General features: G+C 42.4%; 1 protein-coding gene across 1 annotated transcript in view; it reads right to left on the reverse strand.

The window, feature by feature from the left end:
- FTSJ3 (FtsJ RNA 2'-O-methyltransferase 3) overlaps window positions 1-19490 on the reverse strand; it is a 1310428-nt gene that overhangs the window by 473408 nt on the left and 817530 nt on the right. Inside the window, exon 5 of the mRNA XM_044076638.1 lies at window positions 1895-1994. Within this exon, the coding sequence (XP_043932573.1) occupies window positions 1895-1994 (100 nt within the window). The remainder of the gene's footprint in view (window positions 1-1894; window positions 1995-19490) is intronic.

The following is a 19490-nucleotide window of genomic DNA, read 5'->3' on the forward strand; positions in this document are numbered from 1 at the left end:
CTTCTGTTTCCTCTTAGGTCCTGGCTGAGTAGGTGAAGGATAAGTGTCAGACATCAGCCTAGGACTAGAAGCGCCATCCTCGGTAACTGGAGTAATTTGGGCGAACCTGCCCCCCCCCCCCCCAACATCAGAAGCCGATGTCGCAGCCACCTCCGCAGACATGCAAGCTGGAGAAATAAAGGCAGCATCCGAAGCAGTACCCACCAAAGTAGCCAAGCCTATTGGATGTACCTCAGCTGGTAGCTGGCGGGACATCCATACTCGGAGGCGCATTATTGAGCCTTGGTACTTTGGCCTTCTTTTTTGGCGTTTCTACCTAGATGGCCGGTTCTGAATCCATACCCAAGGCAAGGCATTTGAGTTGTTGGTTCTTAATGAAAAGCTTTCGGGCTGTGAGATGGCTGTGCAGCAATTTAGGAACAAACAACTGGCAGATGGAACACACTTTGTAGTCGTGGGAAGGCCCTAAGCAAAATAAGCAAAGATCATAGCTGTCTTTGCATGCAATTTGTCAACCGCACTTACATTTTCCTTCCTAAATATCATGGATGGAATCAGCTAAGGATAAATTACACAGCAACCTATGCTAGCAGAGAAAAAAAAAAAGAGAGAAAAAAATTCTTCAATGGGGTACTTATCTTTTCAGGAGTCATTTGCGCTGAGCAGAATGAGTGAGCTGATGTTCGAATGGCACAGAGAAGTTCTGAGGTGTGTGCATGCGGACGTCGCATTTATGGCCCACCGTTTATGGCCCCTGCATGTGACATTCCATGTACCATACAGCAGCCAGGCTAAGCTTTTGTATATAAGCCACACATTTGGGTCGCCTCAGGCAGAGGATCCCACATGTTAGAATACTGCAACATGAGAATAGGACATTAATTATTAAATGTTTTCTATATGTGGCATGTTTAGTATTGCATTTCAGAGAAGGAAGATCACTTTTTGGAAAGAAAACACTTCCATTTGGGTAGAATTCTTCTTTAAGACCGGTCTTGATTACTGGATGGTTAGATAGAAATTTCACCAGGGTTACCAAGAATGCCCCCCCCCGCTTGATTTGGGAGGTGAGCAATACTAAGTATTCTCAAAGGGTAACAAGAACTTTTAGGTGTGTCTACCGAAAGGTGTATATGGCTAGGCCTCTAATGGTCTTTGTGACTGCTTGCCTAGTACTGTTCCCCATGTTCCTCAACTTATAAGTTAATGATCACAAGCTACATTAAGTCCAGAAAGCACAATGCGTTGGGAAGTGAAGAACTTCATATTACTGCAATCAACCTCACCCGATGGAAATTATTTATTTTTATTTACTCTTTGTTGACTGGGTTAGTCTCAATAGGCCAATTTCTTCTTTTCAGGGGAAACACAAGGTGGTATTCATTCTTACTCTGAATAAACCATAACCTACATGATTCTAACTGATTCAAAATGGTGTACAAATGTGTTCCATATCTCTATCATACAATATTAGCATAGTAACTTCTGTTCTGTGCACTTCAATTATCTCCTGTACAGATCTTAGAACATTCCCAGAAAAAAATTATTAATTTATCATTCTCAGAGTAAACATTTTCTAACCCAAGGTTACACCCACAAATCCTATGCAATCTGGCTTTAACCTAACATTTCTTAAGTGTCAAGGTCCCTCCACCACTTTCTTCACAATGGTTTAACACTGCCTGCCAATTCTACAGGAAGACTATCCAAACACAGCTTTATAAAGAAAAGATGAGATGAAAGAGAGACTTTCTTGTGATTCTGTGAAAGCATACGTGACTGACACACTCGCAGCAGTAATGCCAGCTTCAGAAATTGAATGACAGCATCTGTCATTTAGTATAAACCAAGTGCACTTATTTGCTGCACAGCCACTGGTGGCAGGTTCATTTACCTTGTGAATATGCATCATGAAGCCAGTTTGCACCCACATTTGGTGCTCCATCATTCAGAACGACATCAACTTTCCATGTCTGGAGCTCCTTCCTTACAGCCTGAAGGTGGGACAAACATAAGAGTGATTAATTTTAAGCAAACCACATGCATAAATTAACTCAGAGCCACAGCTTTAGATCTAATACAACAATAAGGGACAACAACAAATAATGAGGAACAAAGGTACATCAGGGATACTTTTTAAACAACGGCACAGATCCTTGTCATGAATTCAAACTGCATAATTTCAAACCGCATGAGATCAAGCTACACGTCTCAAAATTTAGCAGTTCACTATTGACACACAAAAGTTTTGAAAATGCACAATATTCAAAATCAGACCAGAAATCAAACATCAGCTCTAAGCAGAACCCCTGAAAATGACCACAACTCTACAACTGGACTTTACCTAATTATAATATTAAAACTAATCTATACGTAAACAACTAAAACTCCACTGTTAACAGTAACTAGGACACTAAATCTAAACATATCACTGATTCATATTAAGTATTATAGCACTGTCAACTGACTATATTGATAGTTCACATAATGTAATACTTGCACAAGTAAACTTTGCCATATTAAATGTTTTCAAAACTGGTATTCTGCCAAATGGAATTACAAAAACTGATTTGGAACTGGTATTGTCTGAAATCACTATATATTCCATAGTGGTACAATTTTACTTAAAAATCTGATTTCACAATAGTAACTACATTAAAATACATCTTCTGAACACAGATTCATTAATGCTTGCCAATATGCAAATATTTAGTGACTATAAAGTTCCCCATATCACAAAAAATCATACATTTTTTCTGAAAAAACATCAAACTTATGAGGCAACAACAAGGCCATCTGAGAGCATGTTAGTGCAACATGACAATGTGCTAACATCTCAAAGCTTGCTTTCAGGCTGTAATGTCAGCGAGAAAGGTTTAACGCAAACTAAGTTGGTCATCTTAAGAAGTTACAAAAAGGAAAATTTAAAAGTATGCTGCAACCATACAGTAGCTCTCTTGTAAGGGTTTAAAGTAAGCGACAACCATATAACACTCACTGGTGTAAGTGCTGTTTTCAAGCATAACCACAAATGACAAAGTTTTGACAAGTAAAATCTGGTGCTCATGACAGCAACTGTGGAGTGGGAGGTAGATTAAACTTTTTTTTCTTTTTTATTTAATCTATTTATGTATTAACCAGGTAAATGAACTACTTATTACGGACCTCTTTAGCCACAATCTTGGTCAGAATGGCAGCAGATACAATTTAGAGTAGCCAATCAACCTTTATGATTCCTAAAGGTGGGAGAAAACCCATGCTGACCCAGGTACAGCATGCAAAGTCCATACAGACAGTGAGATGAGTGAATAAGATGCTGAAGGCATGTTTTCCCAGGTCAGTGTAACTAGCTGTACTACAGTGTTGACTTCCAGGTGGAAAACTGGAGCACAGCAGTCAACAGGGCAAATGCTTGTATGAGTAGTATTAACAGGGTCCTACTGTTCAACATTTTACTCAAAAGTGTTAATGGAAAAGAAAGAAAAAATCCACCTTCCTCTTTACAGCACACAAGTAACAGCTGTAGTCCTTGTCACCCATTCCATGTCACATAAGAGACAAGCAGACAAACTGAAAGAGTAGAGCACAAGGCTGGAATGGTGGTCAGAAAACGGTGAAGGGGAAGTAGAATGCTCACTCAGCATTAGAGGAGCTGAAAATTACGGATATAAAAAAGTACAGCTTTATGACCATATTTGTTACAACTATCAATCTTTGAGAAGATCAGTACCACAGTATGGCTCTTAAGGAATTATGCCACAGGCAATGTCCAACCATTTGGCTCAACTTCCAGAGCTTTCAGAAGTATCTGAGCACTGCTAACCTCCCATTACTGCAGATATCAGTAGGACACACATGAAATAAAGGGACGCAGCATCCATTGCATCTTCACTTCTGTTTTACAGGATTACTTTTTTGTGACTGAAGTGTGGTCACTAGTAAGTGTCCTTCTGAAACTTACTAAGTCAGATGGAAAACATATCCCACTCTTGGGGGAAGTCTAATGTATAAAAGAAGAGGGTGGCCAACAAAAAGGAATTTTTCCTATGAAAATCAAAACAGAGAAGCAAACAGGGGATGGTGGGAATGAACCTAAAGTGCACTTGATTTTACTCAAGTGGTGACTATGCTCATACAGCTTATTATGCTCACTTTAAGGACCACTACAGAGAGTTAATTTCTCAAAGTCTTTTGGGCTTCTAGAACCATGATAGGAATGGCGCCGTTGCTAATTCAAGGTATGATTAAAGTTCATGAAATCAACATTGTTTCAGTCACTGATATTCACCAAAGTGCTCTCTGCAGCACGCATAATGTGCTCAGAATTGACAACTTCTTAAATTCATATGGAGTTACATGTAATGGTAGCATATCTAAATAAAACCAAGTAATTTTTTATGACATCCATTGTTCCCACTACTACTGGAATTGTCTGAATATCCCTTTTCCACATTGCCCTTATTTCTGCCTGCAAATCCTGGTATTTTATGACTATCTCTCTGTATACAAGACACTGTAATCACTGGGTGCAGCAATTTCAATGATCAATGATACATTTGTCTTCATTTCATGTACTACTATATCTGGTTTTCTTGCATCTTTTCTTGAATTGTTGGTCATGGGTGATCCCATGTGATATAAATTTCATCATTCACTATAATGCTTTGTGGCTCATGTTTCCAATGCTTCTTAGCTACTTCAATAGTGTAATGTTTGCACAATCCTCAAAGCAACAGTTTTGCCACATTAATGGGTTTAGGCACTTAGGCAGCAGGACATTTCCCTGTGGTACATTTGGTTGGGGACACGTGGCTGAAGTGACATTCAGCTGTAGAGAAATATGGCTGTTGCAAATTCCCTGTGGGCAAAGAGAAAAATGCAATGCAATGCCACAACTTCAATAACCAAATGGACAGGGGCAAAATAATGTCCATGGCTCCCAAAGCAACATGGGAGGTAAGGCAGTCATCAGCAACAGGTTGGCCAGTGGGCATGCCAGTGGCAGTAAAAATGCAGTGCACAATGGGAAGTGCCTGCATAATTGATGTGTTTGGACGACCACTTTCTTCAGAGTTACCTAAAATGCATACAGGACCTGAAATGTCACTACAGCAGCACGCAAGATTTCCTCCATGCTGTAGCACACGTCTACATGGTGTAGTTACAAAAACATGTACAATGCACTGAGCACAACACTCATTACTTCTTCTGCTTCCATGCACTTGTTTATTAAAGGTGTGGGCAAGGCAATGTGTGCTTCTCTTTGCTCATAGGGAATTCACAACAGCCATAATTCTCTGCAGCTGAATGTCACTTCAGATGAAGCCAGAGCTTATCTAAACAATCGTATCTTGGTTTGTGATTTATTGATCTTTACTGTTAAAAAGAGGCACAACTATTAACAGTAGTGAGATAAAGGAATTCCATATTTTGTGCAACTCTCACAACTTGTAAGTCACAGCAAAACTTTACTGTGCTTAATTTAATTGTATACTGTTTGTGTGGCTTGCCTCTTAGAAGTTGATTAAAGTTCCCTTTGAATTCGGTAGTAACTGATTATGACTATTCTTTTCTTTTAGAACTTTTTATTGATTTGCTGCTGAATAAGGAAATAGGGCTTCCTTAAATGAGTATGCCATTAATGACTTGCTAAAGCACAAATAGCTTGTACGGTGTAATAAATGCTACATATATTTAAAAGAAATGCTTGATAATACTGGTGATGCGTGTTCCTCATGTCAAAAGTTGGATGGATTTGCTTACCAATATTAGTGGTAGTAAATCTAGACTTGCTGATGACAACTGCACTTGTGCAACTGGCACAGCTTGGAGAACTGTTGTTACATGTAATAATGAATGGACTGATGAGATAAAAAGAAACTATACAGTCATCACAATATTCTGTGTTGCCCATTTTCATTCTTCCTCAACCACTGGGTTCAGATCTGATCCTCAGATCCAACTCGGATGTTATTTTCAGCTTGTGGCCACTTAAAACTCTCAAGCTCCTCCCTTACTCACAATGCTCTATCCCGAACTTCCTCAGATCTCGTTTGCTGGTATACAGTATAAAAAAAAAAAAAAAAACTTAGTACTCTTGTACTAGAAAAATATACCTGGAGCTCAACATGAGGAACAGTGGTTCCCTTATACGGTCTCACTCTTCCAGAAGCCATTAGTTTTAAAGGAAGAGGGAAGTTGAGAAAGAATGAAAATGGACAACACAGATGGAACGTTATGGTAAGTACATAACTTCTTTACCTGATTATGTCAATTTTCATTCATTCATTCCTCAGCCATTGGGACACAGTCCCCAGCTACCTGGCATCCCAGGAAGACTCTAAGGAAGGATATCCCTAAGCATGGTTGAGTCAAAAGCTACTCATCCCCGAGATGAGATGCAATTTGTAATGAGTAATAAAGGTATGAGAATTAGCACAAATAGCAGCCGCACATATATCACCCATGGAAGCCCTGGATAAAAACACTGATGATGTTGCCATGGGCCTGGGTGAATGGGCTCGGACAGGTTTTGGTAAAAAAAGGCCCAATTTACTACAGACAAAGGAAATACACTCAGCCATCTGGCTTGCCCAATTTGGAATCCACAAAGGTGACAAATAATTGATCTGTTTTCCTGAAAATCTTCAGTCTATGTAAGTAAAAATGTAACTTTCTATGCATATCCACTAAGTGTAATATATTCTCCTCAGTTTGTACAATTTGGAAAGACCGGGAGATTAATAGATTGGTCAAGGTTGGATTCTGCTACCACCTTATGAAGGAAAGAAGAATTTGTTCATAAAGCTAGCCTATCCTTGTGAAATATCAAGTAAGGAGGTTTAGCAGACAATGCTTGATGCTCTGACCATCTTTTAGCAGATATGATGGCTACCAAAAACATAGTTTTCCAGATCAAAAACTTTACGCTGCACTTTGCTGCTGGTTCAAAGGGAGAAAGAATTAAAGCCTGTAACACTAAATGTAAGTCTCATGGAGGAGATGGATCCTTATAAGGGGGTCTCAAAAGAAGGATACTTTTCAAAAAGGCCTTACAAACTTTTAATGCAGCTAATGAGGAGTTTTCAATTCCCATATGAAAATTACAAATGGCAGCTAGCTGTACTTTAACAGTAGAGGAACTGGCTTCTTCGTGGAATATTTTTGCTAAAAGTTAAGGGACACTATGCAGTGATGCTGAAAAAGGGCCAATATGCTTCTGTTGTGCCAAAAGGGCAAATCTCTTCCACTTACTTCTGTAAAGTTTTCTTGCGGAAGCCTTGTGAGAAGACAAAAGTACATGACAGGCAAGGGTATACAGTGAATACTGTCTGGCTATCAAGGGAAGTGGAGATACCATGCAGTCAGTTTTAGGTTTGAGTTATCTGGGTGAATCAGGTCTGTCATGTGAGACAGAAGTTCTGGAAATGGATCCAAAAACCAAGGGTAGATTAGATGACGCTAAAGAAACAAGAACCAAATTTGTCGAGGCTAGTAAGGGGCAATGAGAATGAATTTGCTCTTCAATCAAGATGCTTTCTGTAGGAACCGGGGAATTAAGGGGTGTTGGGGGTTGGTACAGAGGAGACCAGAGGGCCAATCATGTAGTACAGCATCTGTTGGTGACTCCCCCGGTGGGGGGATTAGGGCAAAGAATCTGCTGCACTTGTTGTTTAGGGGTGATGCAAACAGATCACAGTATGGCTGGCCCCAATGGCGAAAAATCAATTCCGCCGCTTTCTTGTTGAGAGACTACTCATGAGGTAGTAGAATGGACCTACTCAACTTGTCTGCTATCACGCTGGATTTTCACAGAATGTGTTGCTATCAGAAATCGGTTAGAGAGATCGCCCACTGCCAAACTCTGAGCTTTTTGACACAAAGGCTAAGATCTGGTTCCTCCTTGTTTGTTAATGTACCACACCACAGAGATACTGTCTTGTTTTAACTGCAATAGTCCCGAAAGGGAAAGAAAGACTTGGAAAACCTGCAACACAAAGAACACTGGTCTCATTTCCAGGACAGTGATATGCAAGCTGGCATCTTCGGGGGACCACGTGCCTTGGTCTGTTTTTCCCAGGAAGTGCCCCCCACCCCACCCAATTTGGGATGTATCCATGGTCACTATGGCAGTGTGATGAGGTAGAATAAAAGGACAGCTTTATAGAAACTGATCTGAGTGGTTCAACCACCAAAGATAGGTCTTGCACACTTGGGTAATTTTTTATCTGAGTGGATATATGTTGACGAAGAATGGACCACTGAGTTGCCAACATCCATTGTAGAATCCTCATATGAAAATCTAGTGATTGCCAAATAATTCAGCAATCTGAGAGCAAATGTCACTGAAGCATAATAGCTTCCCAAATCTGTCCAATACTCTCGACTCCCTATTAGGGGGATGGATAGTAGAACTCTGTTCCGCAAGTTCCTTCTTGGTGGTTGCCGCCACAACCATAGCATGTACCGGTACTCCCTTGCTCCAAAACTCCATTCCTTTAGGTGGTGCCAAAATCCAGTCTAGTCTTTTGGGGATTGGCTCAACCATGTCTGGTTCCTTCCATGCCCACCTAGAAATAAAGTCAATGAACTCATCCATGGGTAGAGTCCCCCAGGAGTTAGATGGACCAGACTCAAAGGCCTCCAGGAATAAATTCCTCTTGGGAAAGGTTATAAGTAGACCAACCATCCTTCTCTTTAAGGATCTCTAGGATGTCTCCAAATGAGACGTCATAAAGTGGAGATCTCCTCCTCATCAAAATCAGTATCTTCATTGACCAACTCCGGAGGGGAATCCAAGTGCCTCCTAGGTAGGATGCTCCGGAGAAGTATCACAAGAAATGGAAATACCCTGCTGAGTAGCCTGGAGACTGAGTTGGCTGTCCCTGCAGAGTAGAATAATGAGGCTCAAGGCACAGAGACACACGAGATGTAGAGGGGATATATGGGGGGGGGGGGTGGAACCATCCTTCTTGTAGAGGCAGAGAAAACTCTCTCCACCACCTCAAATGCAGAGTTTTTCGGGGAGGAGGTGATCAATGGAGCTAAGAAGCCATGCTTCTGAACAGTAGTTTCCCTCTGACCTGAAGGCAGTTCACCCAAGGCAGAGGTCGGAACCAAGCTGTTCAATGCCAAAGCACCGAGGGGTAAAGACAGCTCCAATAACCTCAGAGCAGACTCCAAAGCCTAGGATCCGACAGGGACTCCCTCAGCTCTGACACACTTGGAGCTGTTGCACTCAAAGAAAAAGTCAGAGCTGAAGAAGTGATGATCTTCAGATCTGAAACAGACAGTCTCAGTAAACTCGGATCCAAAGGCTCCAAAAGCCATGGTTCAGATTAGAAAAGGAGTTGTATTAGGGGGATGTACAGCTGATAAGAACTTTCTGACCTGAAGGGATAGGAGCTGGAACACCTCCTGTATGAATCTGTGCCGAGAGAAACATCATCATTCTATCCATGTCAGCTTGTCAGGCTCCTGGAAGAATGAGAGGATGAGGTGACAGAGAGGATCTGGAATGCCGGAGTCTCTCTAAAAGAAGGTGAGGGTACTCTAGAAGGCACTGGTTCAGTGGAAGATGTATACCTTGTACGGGGAAGGGTCTTCAGATCCGAGGCCACTGGATCCGAGGAAGCAGATCTGATATCAGACACTGGCTTGTCAAAAGCTGAATGCTTTGAATCTGACTTCTTGGGCTTCTTATGGGCTAGATCAGACACTGGATCTGAGGAAGAAGTTGAAGAGCCCAATGGTTCTTAATGTCTTTCTTAGCCCCTTGGTGTCGGATCTAGGGGGTTGTGGCACAGATATCACTTTGGAAAAGGTCGAGGGAAGCAGACCTTTCAAGTTCAATTTGTTTTGCGGTCTACAATAGCCGTCAGGTTAAACAACCTCCAAACAGAGCAATCAACTGAGATGGTCAGGGCCCAAACAGTAAACACACCAATCATGTGCTTCTGATAACAGAACGTTGTGACCACATTTCCTACATTTCTTAAAACCCAAAGGTTTTTCTGACAGGTTTGCAAACTGGGAAATAGCAAAGAAAAAGTTTTAATCTCTTTTTTTATTTTAAACTGACAAAAATTAGAAAAAAGGGGGAATACCAGCAATGATAAATGGAGATGCACTAGAAAGTGTAAAAAGGGACAGAAGAGAGAATACCAGCAATGGTACATAAGAGTTGTATGAATGTAGGTAAGGGAGATAACTAGAAATATAATTTTTAGAAGAAAAAGCTACATCAAACTTATCTGAAATAATTTGCTCAAGAGCTCACAGCAACGACATCTTTTCGTGAAAGCAGCAAACGGGACTTGAGGAGGTTAGGGACAGAACACTGTGGGTAAGGGAGGAGCTTGAGAGTTTCAAGTGGCCATGACCTGAAAATAACATCCAAGTTGGATAAGATAACTGGATACCAAGCCCAACAGGTTGAGGAATGAATGAAAACTGACATCATCAGATTAGCCAAAAAGGTAAGGGGTTGGAGGGAGGGGAGATGAAAAATGAAAATGGACAACACAGATGGAATGTTAGGGTGAGTACATAACTTCTTTATCTGATGTTATCAACTTTTTCATTCATTCCTCAAAAACCAGGCTACAGTCCCCAGCTACCTGAATTCCCAGGAGGACTCTAAGCCAAAGGCTACTCTCCCCCTTGTGACCAGAAACAATTTGTAATGACTAATAAATATGAGGAATAGCCCAAGTTGCAGCCACACATCAAGTTGCTGTAGTAACCAACTGAGTAAATGTCAGGAAAATCCTACTAGGATCACTGAACTTTATTTGGGGTTAATCAGAGTCTCTTTAATTGATGGCAGGTGTGTACCCAAGAAGACTGAATGCTGTAATTAAATCAAAAGGTGCTTCAACAAAGTATTAGTTTAAGGGTGTGCACACTTATGCAACCAGTTTATTGTGCGTTTTTTATTTTTTATATTTTTCCCCTAACAGATTTGTTTGTTTTTCAATTGAATTGTACAGGTTATCGGTCACACTAAAGGTGGGAAAAGTTTTGAAATGATTTATTGTGGTCTCATTTTTTACATCACAAAAACCTGGCATTTTAACAGGGGTGTGCAAACTTTTTAAATCCACTGTACCATCCTCCGAACTGTAAGCCCCAGTAGGAATGCCAGACCATGGAAAACCAAGAGGAAGCCAGTATTATCTAAAAGAGAAAAGTATCAGGGAGAGGAGGAAGGGAGTGAATGCTGCAAAAGTGAAGAGAAGGACATCCACCATTATGGCAAGATTTTATACAACTATACTATGTCCTTCCATTTCACTGTTGTTGCAGTATTCATAACATTAGGAAGAGTTCCAAAGCACAGGAAGAAACTTGAGAGGAGGAAGGACCAGCAGAGCTCTCTAGGAAGCCATGAGCTATGGCTGTAGTAAAACCAGCTCTAGCACTGCAAATTCCATCCACCTTGTAGTGCTTGGTAAAAGTAACCACAAAAGTCCAGGTAGTTACCTCAAGAATAAAGTTAGTATCTAAACAGTTGAAAAAAGCACCAGAAGAAGCCACAGCTCTAGTAGAATGAGCCTTTACAGAATAAGGAAGGCTCTTACCACGAAAATAACAAAACAGCTTTTGAAATCCAAAAACAGATAGTCTGCTTGGATACAGCTAATCCCAAGGACCTGGGATTAAATGAAACAAAGAGCTGATCACATTTCCTAATAGTCAATCTTATCCAAATAAATCTGAGCTGTCTATGCACATCCAATGTGTGCAGCACCTTCTTACTGGCAGATTGTGGAGAAGGGAGACAAGTGGGCAGATTAACAGACTGATTAAGGGACAACTCATTCACCACCTTAGGCATAAAAAGGAGGATTAGTACACAAGGACACCCTGTCCTTATGAAACACCAAAAAAGAGGACAAGCCATAAGGGCTTGAAGGTCAGACAGCCCTTACCTCTGCCAGACAGTTAACAGAAGAACAGTCTTTCCAAGAGAAATGTGACAAGGAAGCTGAAGCTCCAGGCTCAAAAGGAGACGGAGTCAATTTCTCCAAAACAAAATTAAGATCCCAGGGAGGACGAACAAGCTTTCTATGAGTTATTGAAACAAAAATTATTGTATAAAAAAAAAGTATTTATATTTTAAAGTACAATACAATGATTCCCAAAGGTTTAAACAATAAAATGAATTGGAAGCGTTTGCTTTAAAAATTGTTTAATTAATTGATGTCATGTGAGTAGAAATGTAATATACAAGAGTGTCTTTTTGTAATTTTTTTATTCCATGAAGGTGGTTACACCGAGGCACTAGAAGAATAAATTGTTTTTTTAAAACATGGTCTCTATTCTTTATAAGAATCCATTTGGTATCCTGTTGTATTTTAGGCTTTCTATGAGGCCCAATATAAAGGACACCTTTAAGGAACTGTTTAGTTTCAAAACCTAGAAGCTAAAGGAGGAGATAAAAGTAGACAAACAAAGATAGCTGATAAGTGGGCCTTAACAGAAGAATAAGCCGACCTAGCATTAAGCAATTCACACAAACAAGACAGAACCAAAGGAACATCCACAGAGTGAAAGCAGGTTACAAAAAAGACACCAAACAGGAAACCTCTTCCATTTGGATTAGTAGTGTTTCCTAGTACTGGGTTTCTTGGCCTACTGCAGGACCCTAAGCACTTCCTCAGAAAAAAGGTATCTATACGGAATCAAAATCTTATCACACACAGTCAGCTGAAGACTGGACAAGTGGGGATGGATAACGGATCCCTTGTCTTGAGTGAGTAGGTCCACCCTGTGAGGTAACTTGTGATGATTGCCCTTGGCTAAATGCAGAAGGGGGGGGGGGTTCTGCTGAATTTTGAACAGGACTTTTGGAATGAGGGGAAGGGGTGGTGAAAGCATAGATCTATTTCAGGAGTACTCCATTGGTGGACAATGTCCAAAAACACATTCCTGTGAAGCATACATTTGTGGAATTGAGTTAAGGACCTGCTCAAAGTGCCTGCCACAATGTCTTGACTTGTGGGAATGTAAACTGCCTGAAAAGTCGCTTGATACTGGACAGCAAAATCCTATACCACGGGTGCTAACCGGCAAAGAGAACGAGATCTTGTTCCCCCCTGTTCATTTACATATATCACTGTGGTGTTGTCTGCAAATATTTTGAGAGGTGCTGGGGAGAAAAGAGGATGAAAAGCTTGAAGAGCCAGCAGAAGGGCTCTCTTCTCGTTGACAATGATGTGTTCCTTCTGATGAAGAGGAGACCAGAGCCCCTGCACCTTTAGAGAGCCAAAAGCTGCTCTCCATACCACGTCTGAAGCATCTGTGAACAGCTCCTGAGAGGGAAGATGGGGATGAAAATGCATCCCTAGATTTAAGGACAACTGCTGGGTCCACCAGTGGAGCTCCTTCTTGAGACAAGGTAGAAGAGGAAAGTACAGTTTTGTACCTACCATAAATGTAGATGTTTGAGTGATCACCCTGCTGCAGTCATCACACTTGGGTTATCCTGTCGTCAGGCAGTCCCCGCAGTCGGCCTGATTTCCAAAGTCTTGGTCCAGCGTTGGTTGCTGTCGCTTCTTCCCTGACGTCAGTGCGCCAGGGGTATAAAAAGAGGCATCCGACGCCATTTTCTTCAGTTTTTCTTGCCCCAGATGTCAGGTGCCCCCCCAATAAGAGGTCACTACATAGTACCAATAATAAAAGTGAAGCACAAACAAAACCATACCTCCCAGCTATAAGCAAACACACCACAAAGGTTGTATCAGATATAAAAGCATAGAAAGATTTCAGTTAGATCAGATGGGATGGAGGGAGGGTAACCTGGACTGCAGCAGGGTGAACACTCGAACATCTACATTTATGGTAGGTACAAAACTGTACTGTGTTCATTGTGTTACCCTGCTGCAGTCATCACACTTGGGTTGAATCCCAAAGCTAAGGATGGGAAGTGCAATCAAACAGGGTTAGAAGAGGCTAGTAGGCCCTGCAAAACTGCAGTGGCGAAGCCAGCTCTAGTCTTCGAGTATAGTGGTAAGTGATAGTGTTTGGTGAAGGTGTGTACTGAACTCCAAGTTGCAGCTTCCAGAATATCCTTGGTTGGCACCCCCCTGAGGAAGGCTGTAGATGTAGCTGCTGCCCTGGTGGAGTGGGGACTTATGCTAGCAGGAACTGGTTTTCCATGATGGGTGTAGCAAAAACGTATGCAATCTCCTATCCTTTTTGAAATGGTTTCTTTTGAGATAGCCTTTCCTTGTGATGCTGTAGCATAGGATACAAAGAGCTGGTCAGATTTTCTGAAAGCCTTAGTTTTATCCAAGTAGTAACGTAGTTGCCTGTGAATGTCCAAGGAGTGCAGGAGTCTTTCTCCTTTGTTCTGTGGATTTGGAAAAAAGGTGGGTAAAATGGATGGTTTGATTTAGAGCCACACTGGATACCACCTTTGGCATAAAGGAGGGGTTAGTTCATAGAGAGACTCTTTCTTGATAAAAAAATGAGGAAAGGCTCGACTGCCATTAGTGCCTGTAGCTCTGAGACTCTTCTGGCTGAAGTAATTGCTAGCAGCAGGGCAGTTTTCCAGGATATAAACTTTAAACCAGCTTTGAAAGCTGGCTCAAAAGGTGGTAGCGTAAGCTTTTCCAGAACAAAGTTGAGGTCCCAAGTTGGCGTGGGTGCTCTCCTGGGAGGCCTTATGTTTTTGGCCCCTCTGAGGTACTGCCTTAGAAGTGGATGCGAAAATAAGGGAGGATCCGTATTGTAGTGAGCTGAAATAGCTGAGGTGTGGATTTTAATAGATGAAAAGGAAGTCCTTTGTGTAACATCTCAGTTAAATATTGTAGAATCTAAGGTATGTCCAGCTCAAGGGGATTCTGGCCTTTAGCTTGGTTCCAGGCGCAAAATCTTTTCCATTTGTCTGAGTAGGCTTTCCTGGTGCTGGGCCTCCTGGCCTCCAGAATGACATCCATAACAGCTTGTGATAGAGGAGCTGGCTGGTTGTTTAGGTGATTTGCCATGCAGCCAGATTTAAGGTCTTGAGCTGGCTGTGTAGAATCTGACTGTCTTACTGTGTGAGCAGATGAGGAATTTGTGGTAAAATCCATGGTGGGCCATGTTCCTTAGTAGTGGGTACCAGTGCTGGCGTGGCCAGTCTGGGGCAATGAGTATCATTTGTGGTCTCTCCATTCTGACTTTCAGTAGCACCTTTGTTAGAAGGGGCTGTGGAGGAAAGGCATATACTGTCAACATTTTCCAACTGAAAGAGTGCGTCCACTTTCCAAGCTTGATGGTGGAATGTCCTTGTGCAAAATTTTGGTAGCTGATAGTTTTGGGGGTTGGCAAATAGGTCTATGTCTGGACGGCCCCATTTTTGAGTTATCATAGCAAATACTTGTGGATCCAGTTTCCACTCGTGGGGATCCATGATGTTTCTGCTTAGGTCGTCTGCCAATGTGTTCTTTCTTCCTGGCAGGAATTGTGCTTGTAATTGAGCTTGGTAAGTCAGTGCTGTGTTCCACAAGGTCATTGCTTGCCTGCATAGAGGGTAGGAGTGTGTACCCCCTTGCTTGTTTATGCATCACATTACTGTGGTATTGTCTGTCCATATTATAAGTTGTCCTGGATGTAAGAGGTCCTTGAAAGCTGTCAGAGCATTCTGTACAGCTAGCATTTCTTTTTGATTGATGTGCAGATATCTTTGATCTGTAGTCCATTTGCCTTGAATGCACTGTCCTACCATGTGTGCTCCCCAGGCATAGTCCGATGCATCTGTTGTCATAGTTTGCCTGGCTGGGGGTAAGGTGAAAGGCTGACCCTTGTTGAGGTGACATGCCTGTGACCACCATAGAAACTCCTGCTGAAGGCAGGGAATGAGAGGTATCATTGTTTCCAAGCTGTGGCTGTGTTGAATCCATACGCTTTTCAGGTACCATTGTAATTTCCTCATATGCAGTTTTGCAAATGGTATTAGTAGTATGCAAGATGCCATGAATCCCAAGGCCTGCAGAATTCTTCTTGCAGGGAGTTGGGTCTTTGTTGCCATTATTTTGAAGTATTGAGTTAGTTGTAGTTGCTTGTCTGGCGTGAGATAAGCCATCTGGGCCGTTGTATTCAAGCTGGCACCCAGGAATGTCATGTTTTGTGAGGGCACTAGTTTTGATTTCTTTTCGTTTACTGTGTACCCTAGGCAACTTAGAAGGTGTTTGACAAACGCCAGATGTTGTAAGAGAATGTCCTTGCTTTCTGCTTGGATGAGGCAGTCGTCCAGGTATGGGTATATTTGAATTCCTCTTTGTCTACAATATGCAATTACTGGTGCCAGGCATTTTGTGAAGACCCTGGGCGCAGCAGATAAGCCAAAGGGCAGTGCAGAGAATTGGCAATGGGTTGAAACGGAGGAATCTTCTGCAATTATGTCTGACAAGGACATGCAGGTATGCCTCCTTGAGGTCCAATGTTGCTAGCCAAGCCTACTTGCCCAACATGGGAAGAAGCTGCTGTAGTGTTAGCATCTTGAATTTGGGTACTTGCAAGTAGGTGTTTAGAATTGAAAGAGCCAGAATGGGTCTCCATGCATTGTCCTTTCTGGGGACTAGAAAGGGCCTTGAGTAAAATCCTTGGCCTTGCTCCTGTGTAGGCACCAGTTGAATGGCTCTCATGTCCATAAGAGCTGCAATTTGTTTTTGTGCCTCTGCCCATTGAATTTGTAGCAGGTTTGGCATTCCTTTTATCCTTGGCAAAGTGTGAAAATGGAATATGCATCCTTGTGAGATAATGTCTAGGACCCATTTGTCCTTTGTGATGATGTGCCAGTTGTCTGCAAAAAATGCTAATTTTCCTCCCAAGGGAGCTGCCAAGAGAGTTTTGCTTGGCAGTTTGAGGGTTAAGTCATTGTGTCTGTCTTCTAGTAGTTTGGGGCCTGTCTTCTCCTCCCTTCCGTGTTACAGTGCCCCATTGGCGAGGTTTGTAAGGAATTTGTGCTTGACCTGTGCCCCTTGGGCGTCTGTATTTACCCCTCTGTGGCCTGTCAGAAGCTGGAAAGGACCAATTTTTTGTTGTCCAATTTCTGCTGAAGCGAGGGGATTGTACCTGTAAGAAATCCTTGACAGTCTGCATGGACTTTGCCTTATCCTCCATTTTCTTTAAAACCTCTTCTGCTTTGACACCAAATAAGACATCCTGCTGTAAAGGTGCATCTAGTAATTTTGCTTTAACATGATCAGGCAGAGTTTGTTCCTTTAACCAAGCATGCCTACGTATGACAGACCCAGTAACAGCTGCTCTACAGGAAGCTTCCAAGGAATCAAATCCACATTGAAAAGTATGTTTGCCCACCTGTTCAGCTGCATGCAACATATCCTGCATTTCCTTGGATTCAGACTGTTGAGTGTGTGTGCTCATCTTTTGTTTTAATTGAGACATTAGGAATTGCTGATATTTCAGCATGTGAAATTGACAATTTAATGCTCTCATAGCTAGAATAGCTGAGGTGTAAACCTTCTTCCCCCACCTATGTAGTGCTCTAGAGTCCCTTTCAGAGGGCACAAGATTTTTAGCCATAGAAGCCTTAGCCCCTTTGGGACCCTGGGAGAATGTTTCTGGGTCAGCAACAGGGCTTTTGTAAAGGAATTTGAGAGAGTCAGGCACTCTATAATATCTGTCTGGTTTGGCTGGAGCAGGAGGCAGAGAATCTGGATTTAGACTAGATTCTAAGTAAACATCATTCACAATGTCTAAAACTGGAGGGATAGCAAGTGGTCTGTGCTGGGGAAGTAAAAGAAACTCTCAGAGCCTTTTCTTTGAGTCGGAGTAGTCCTGACCTTCCCAGTGGAAATGTTCCCTCATGGTATGTAAGGTTTCCCCAAAGGAATAGTCTTCAGGGGGAGATGCTGAGGGAATAGAGTCTTCAGCATCAGAATCTTCATAAGGGGGAAAGGAGTAATCCTGTTCCACAGAGGAGTCTGAGGAAATAGAAACTTGATCAGAGGAGGCATAATCCTCCTCTTGTCTTGGTCTTTTGTCTGGGGGGGTTGGGAGCGCCTGATCAGAGTAATCAAATCTTCAGCCATCTTAAGCATCTGTTTCTTAGGCATGAGACCTTGAACTGGAGACTGATGTACAGTCTTTTTAGGTTTCAAAGGAGTCTTAAGCTTAGCATAATATTTTATGGTGAGAGTAGTCGGTCTAAAGACACCTTCTGTAACCGAATGCGTTTCCACAGCACCGGCTTCTCCTTCTGCAATGTTGTCGGTAGGGCCTAAAGAAAATGGCTGCGTCGGCCTAGTACTCTCTGATTGAGAATCCGAAGCGGTCTGGGGTTCCAATTCTGCGGTCGTCAAGGGCTGCGTAGGCGCCTCACTGAAAACTGGAGAACCAGCGACAGGCCCAGCTGAGGCCTCGGAGTCTGGCTTGGATCTAGGCTGCCTGTCCTTATCTTTGCATTTTTTATGCACGCCGGTAGTCGGTTTCTCCAATGACATAGTATAATTAAATTTCCTACTGAAGCAGTGTCGAGCGAAATCAAAGCGTCGCTTTATAGTTCACTTATTGAACCTAGCACAAAACCCACAACCAGTGACGTCGTGGTCTGGGCCTAAGCAAGGTATACAATAAGAATGAAAGACCTTATGAGGTATTTGCTTTCCACAAGAAATGCAATTGTTAACTTTTTCTGACATTGGACTGAGGCAAGAAAAGGTTCCCCAACGGGGTACTTAGCTTTGAAAACTTCAGACTGAAATTCGATTCGAAAATCTCAGGTGTCAGCCGACCGGCACTTGCGAACTGCTGCTGCTTCGGGCACCGCGCGGCAAGAAAAACTGGGGGAAAATGGCGTTAGATGCCTCTTTTATACCCCTGGCGCACTGACGTCAGGGAAGAAGCGACAGCAACCGACGCCGGACCAAGACTTTGGAAATCAGGCCGACTGTGGGACCGCCTAACGACAGGATAACCCAAGTGTGATGACTGCAGCAGGGTAACACGAACATCTAAACATCTACAAATTCTAGGGGATTAGCATATGCTGAAGCCAAAATGACTTCACGAACCACTGAAAATTCCTCACGTGAAGTTTAGCCGGAGGGAGCACAGGGACAGCGGATGCCATGAAACCCAGAGCTCTCAAACTCTCTGGCTGCAATGAAAGCCAGAAGAAGAGTGGTTTGAAAAAAAGATAAGGGTCAAGGTCTTGGGAGAAGGCAGGAATGCCAGCAAAGGCACCATTTGAATCCTGCAACCCAGAAAAACGTGGTCCTGAAAAGGAGTTAGAGAAGACTTTTTGAAGTTTATTGTAAACACCAGGCTCTGAAGAAGGGAAATGGCAAGATGGAGATTTTGCAACAGGATCTCTGGAGAGGATGCCTGAAACAGCAAGTCATCTCAGTAGGGAAATACTTGGATACAATTAAGCCTGCAAAAAGCAATCACAGGAGCGAGGCACTTACCCTTGGGTCCAAAGGGTAAAACAGAGAACTGAAAATGCCTGGAAGCAACAGAAAAGCACAAAAACTTCC

This window comes from Protopterus annectens, chromosome 1.part1 (assembly GCF_019279795.1).
Source record: "Protopterus annectens isolate FY-2018-M chromosome 1.part1, PAN1.0, whole genome shotgun sequence".
Lineage (NCBI taxonomy): Eukaryota > Metazoa > Chordata > Ceratodontiformes > Protopteridae > Protopterus > Protopterus annectens.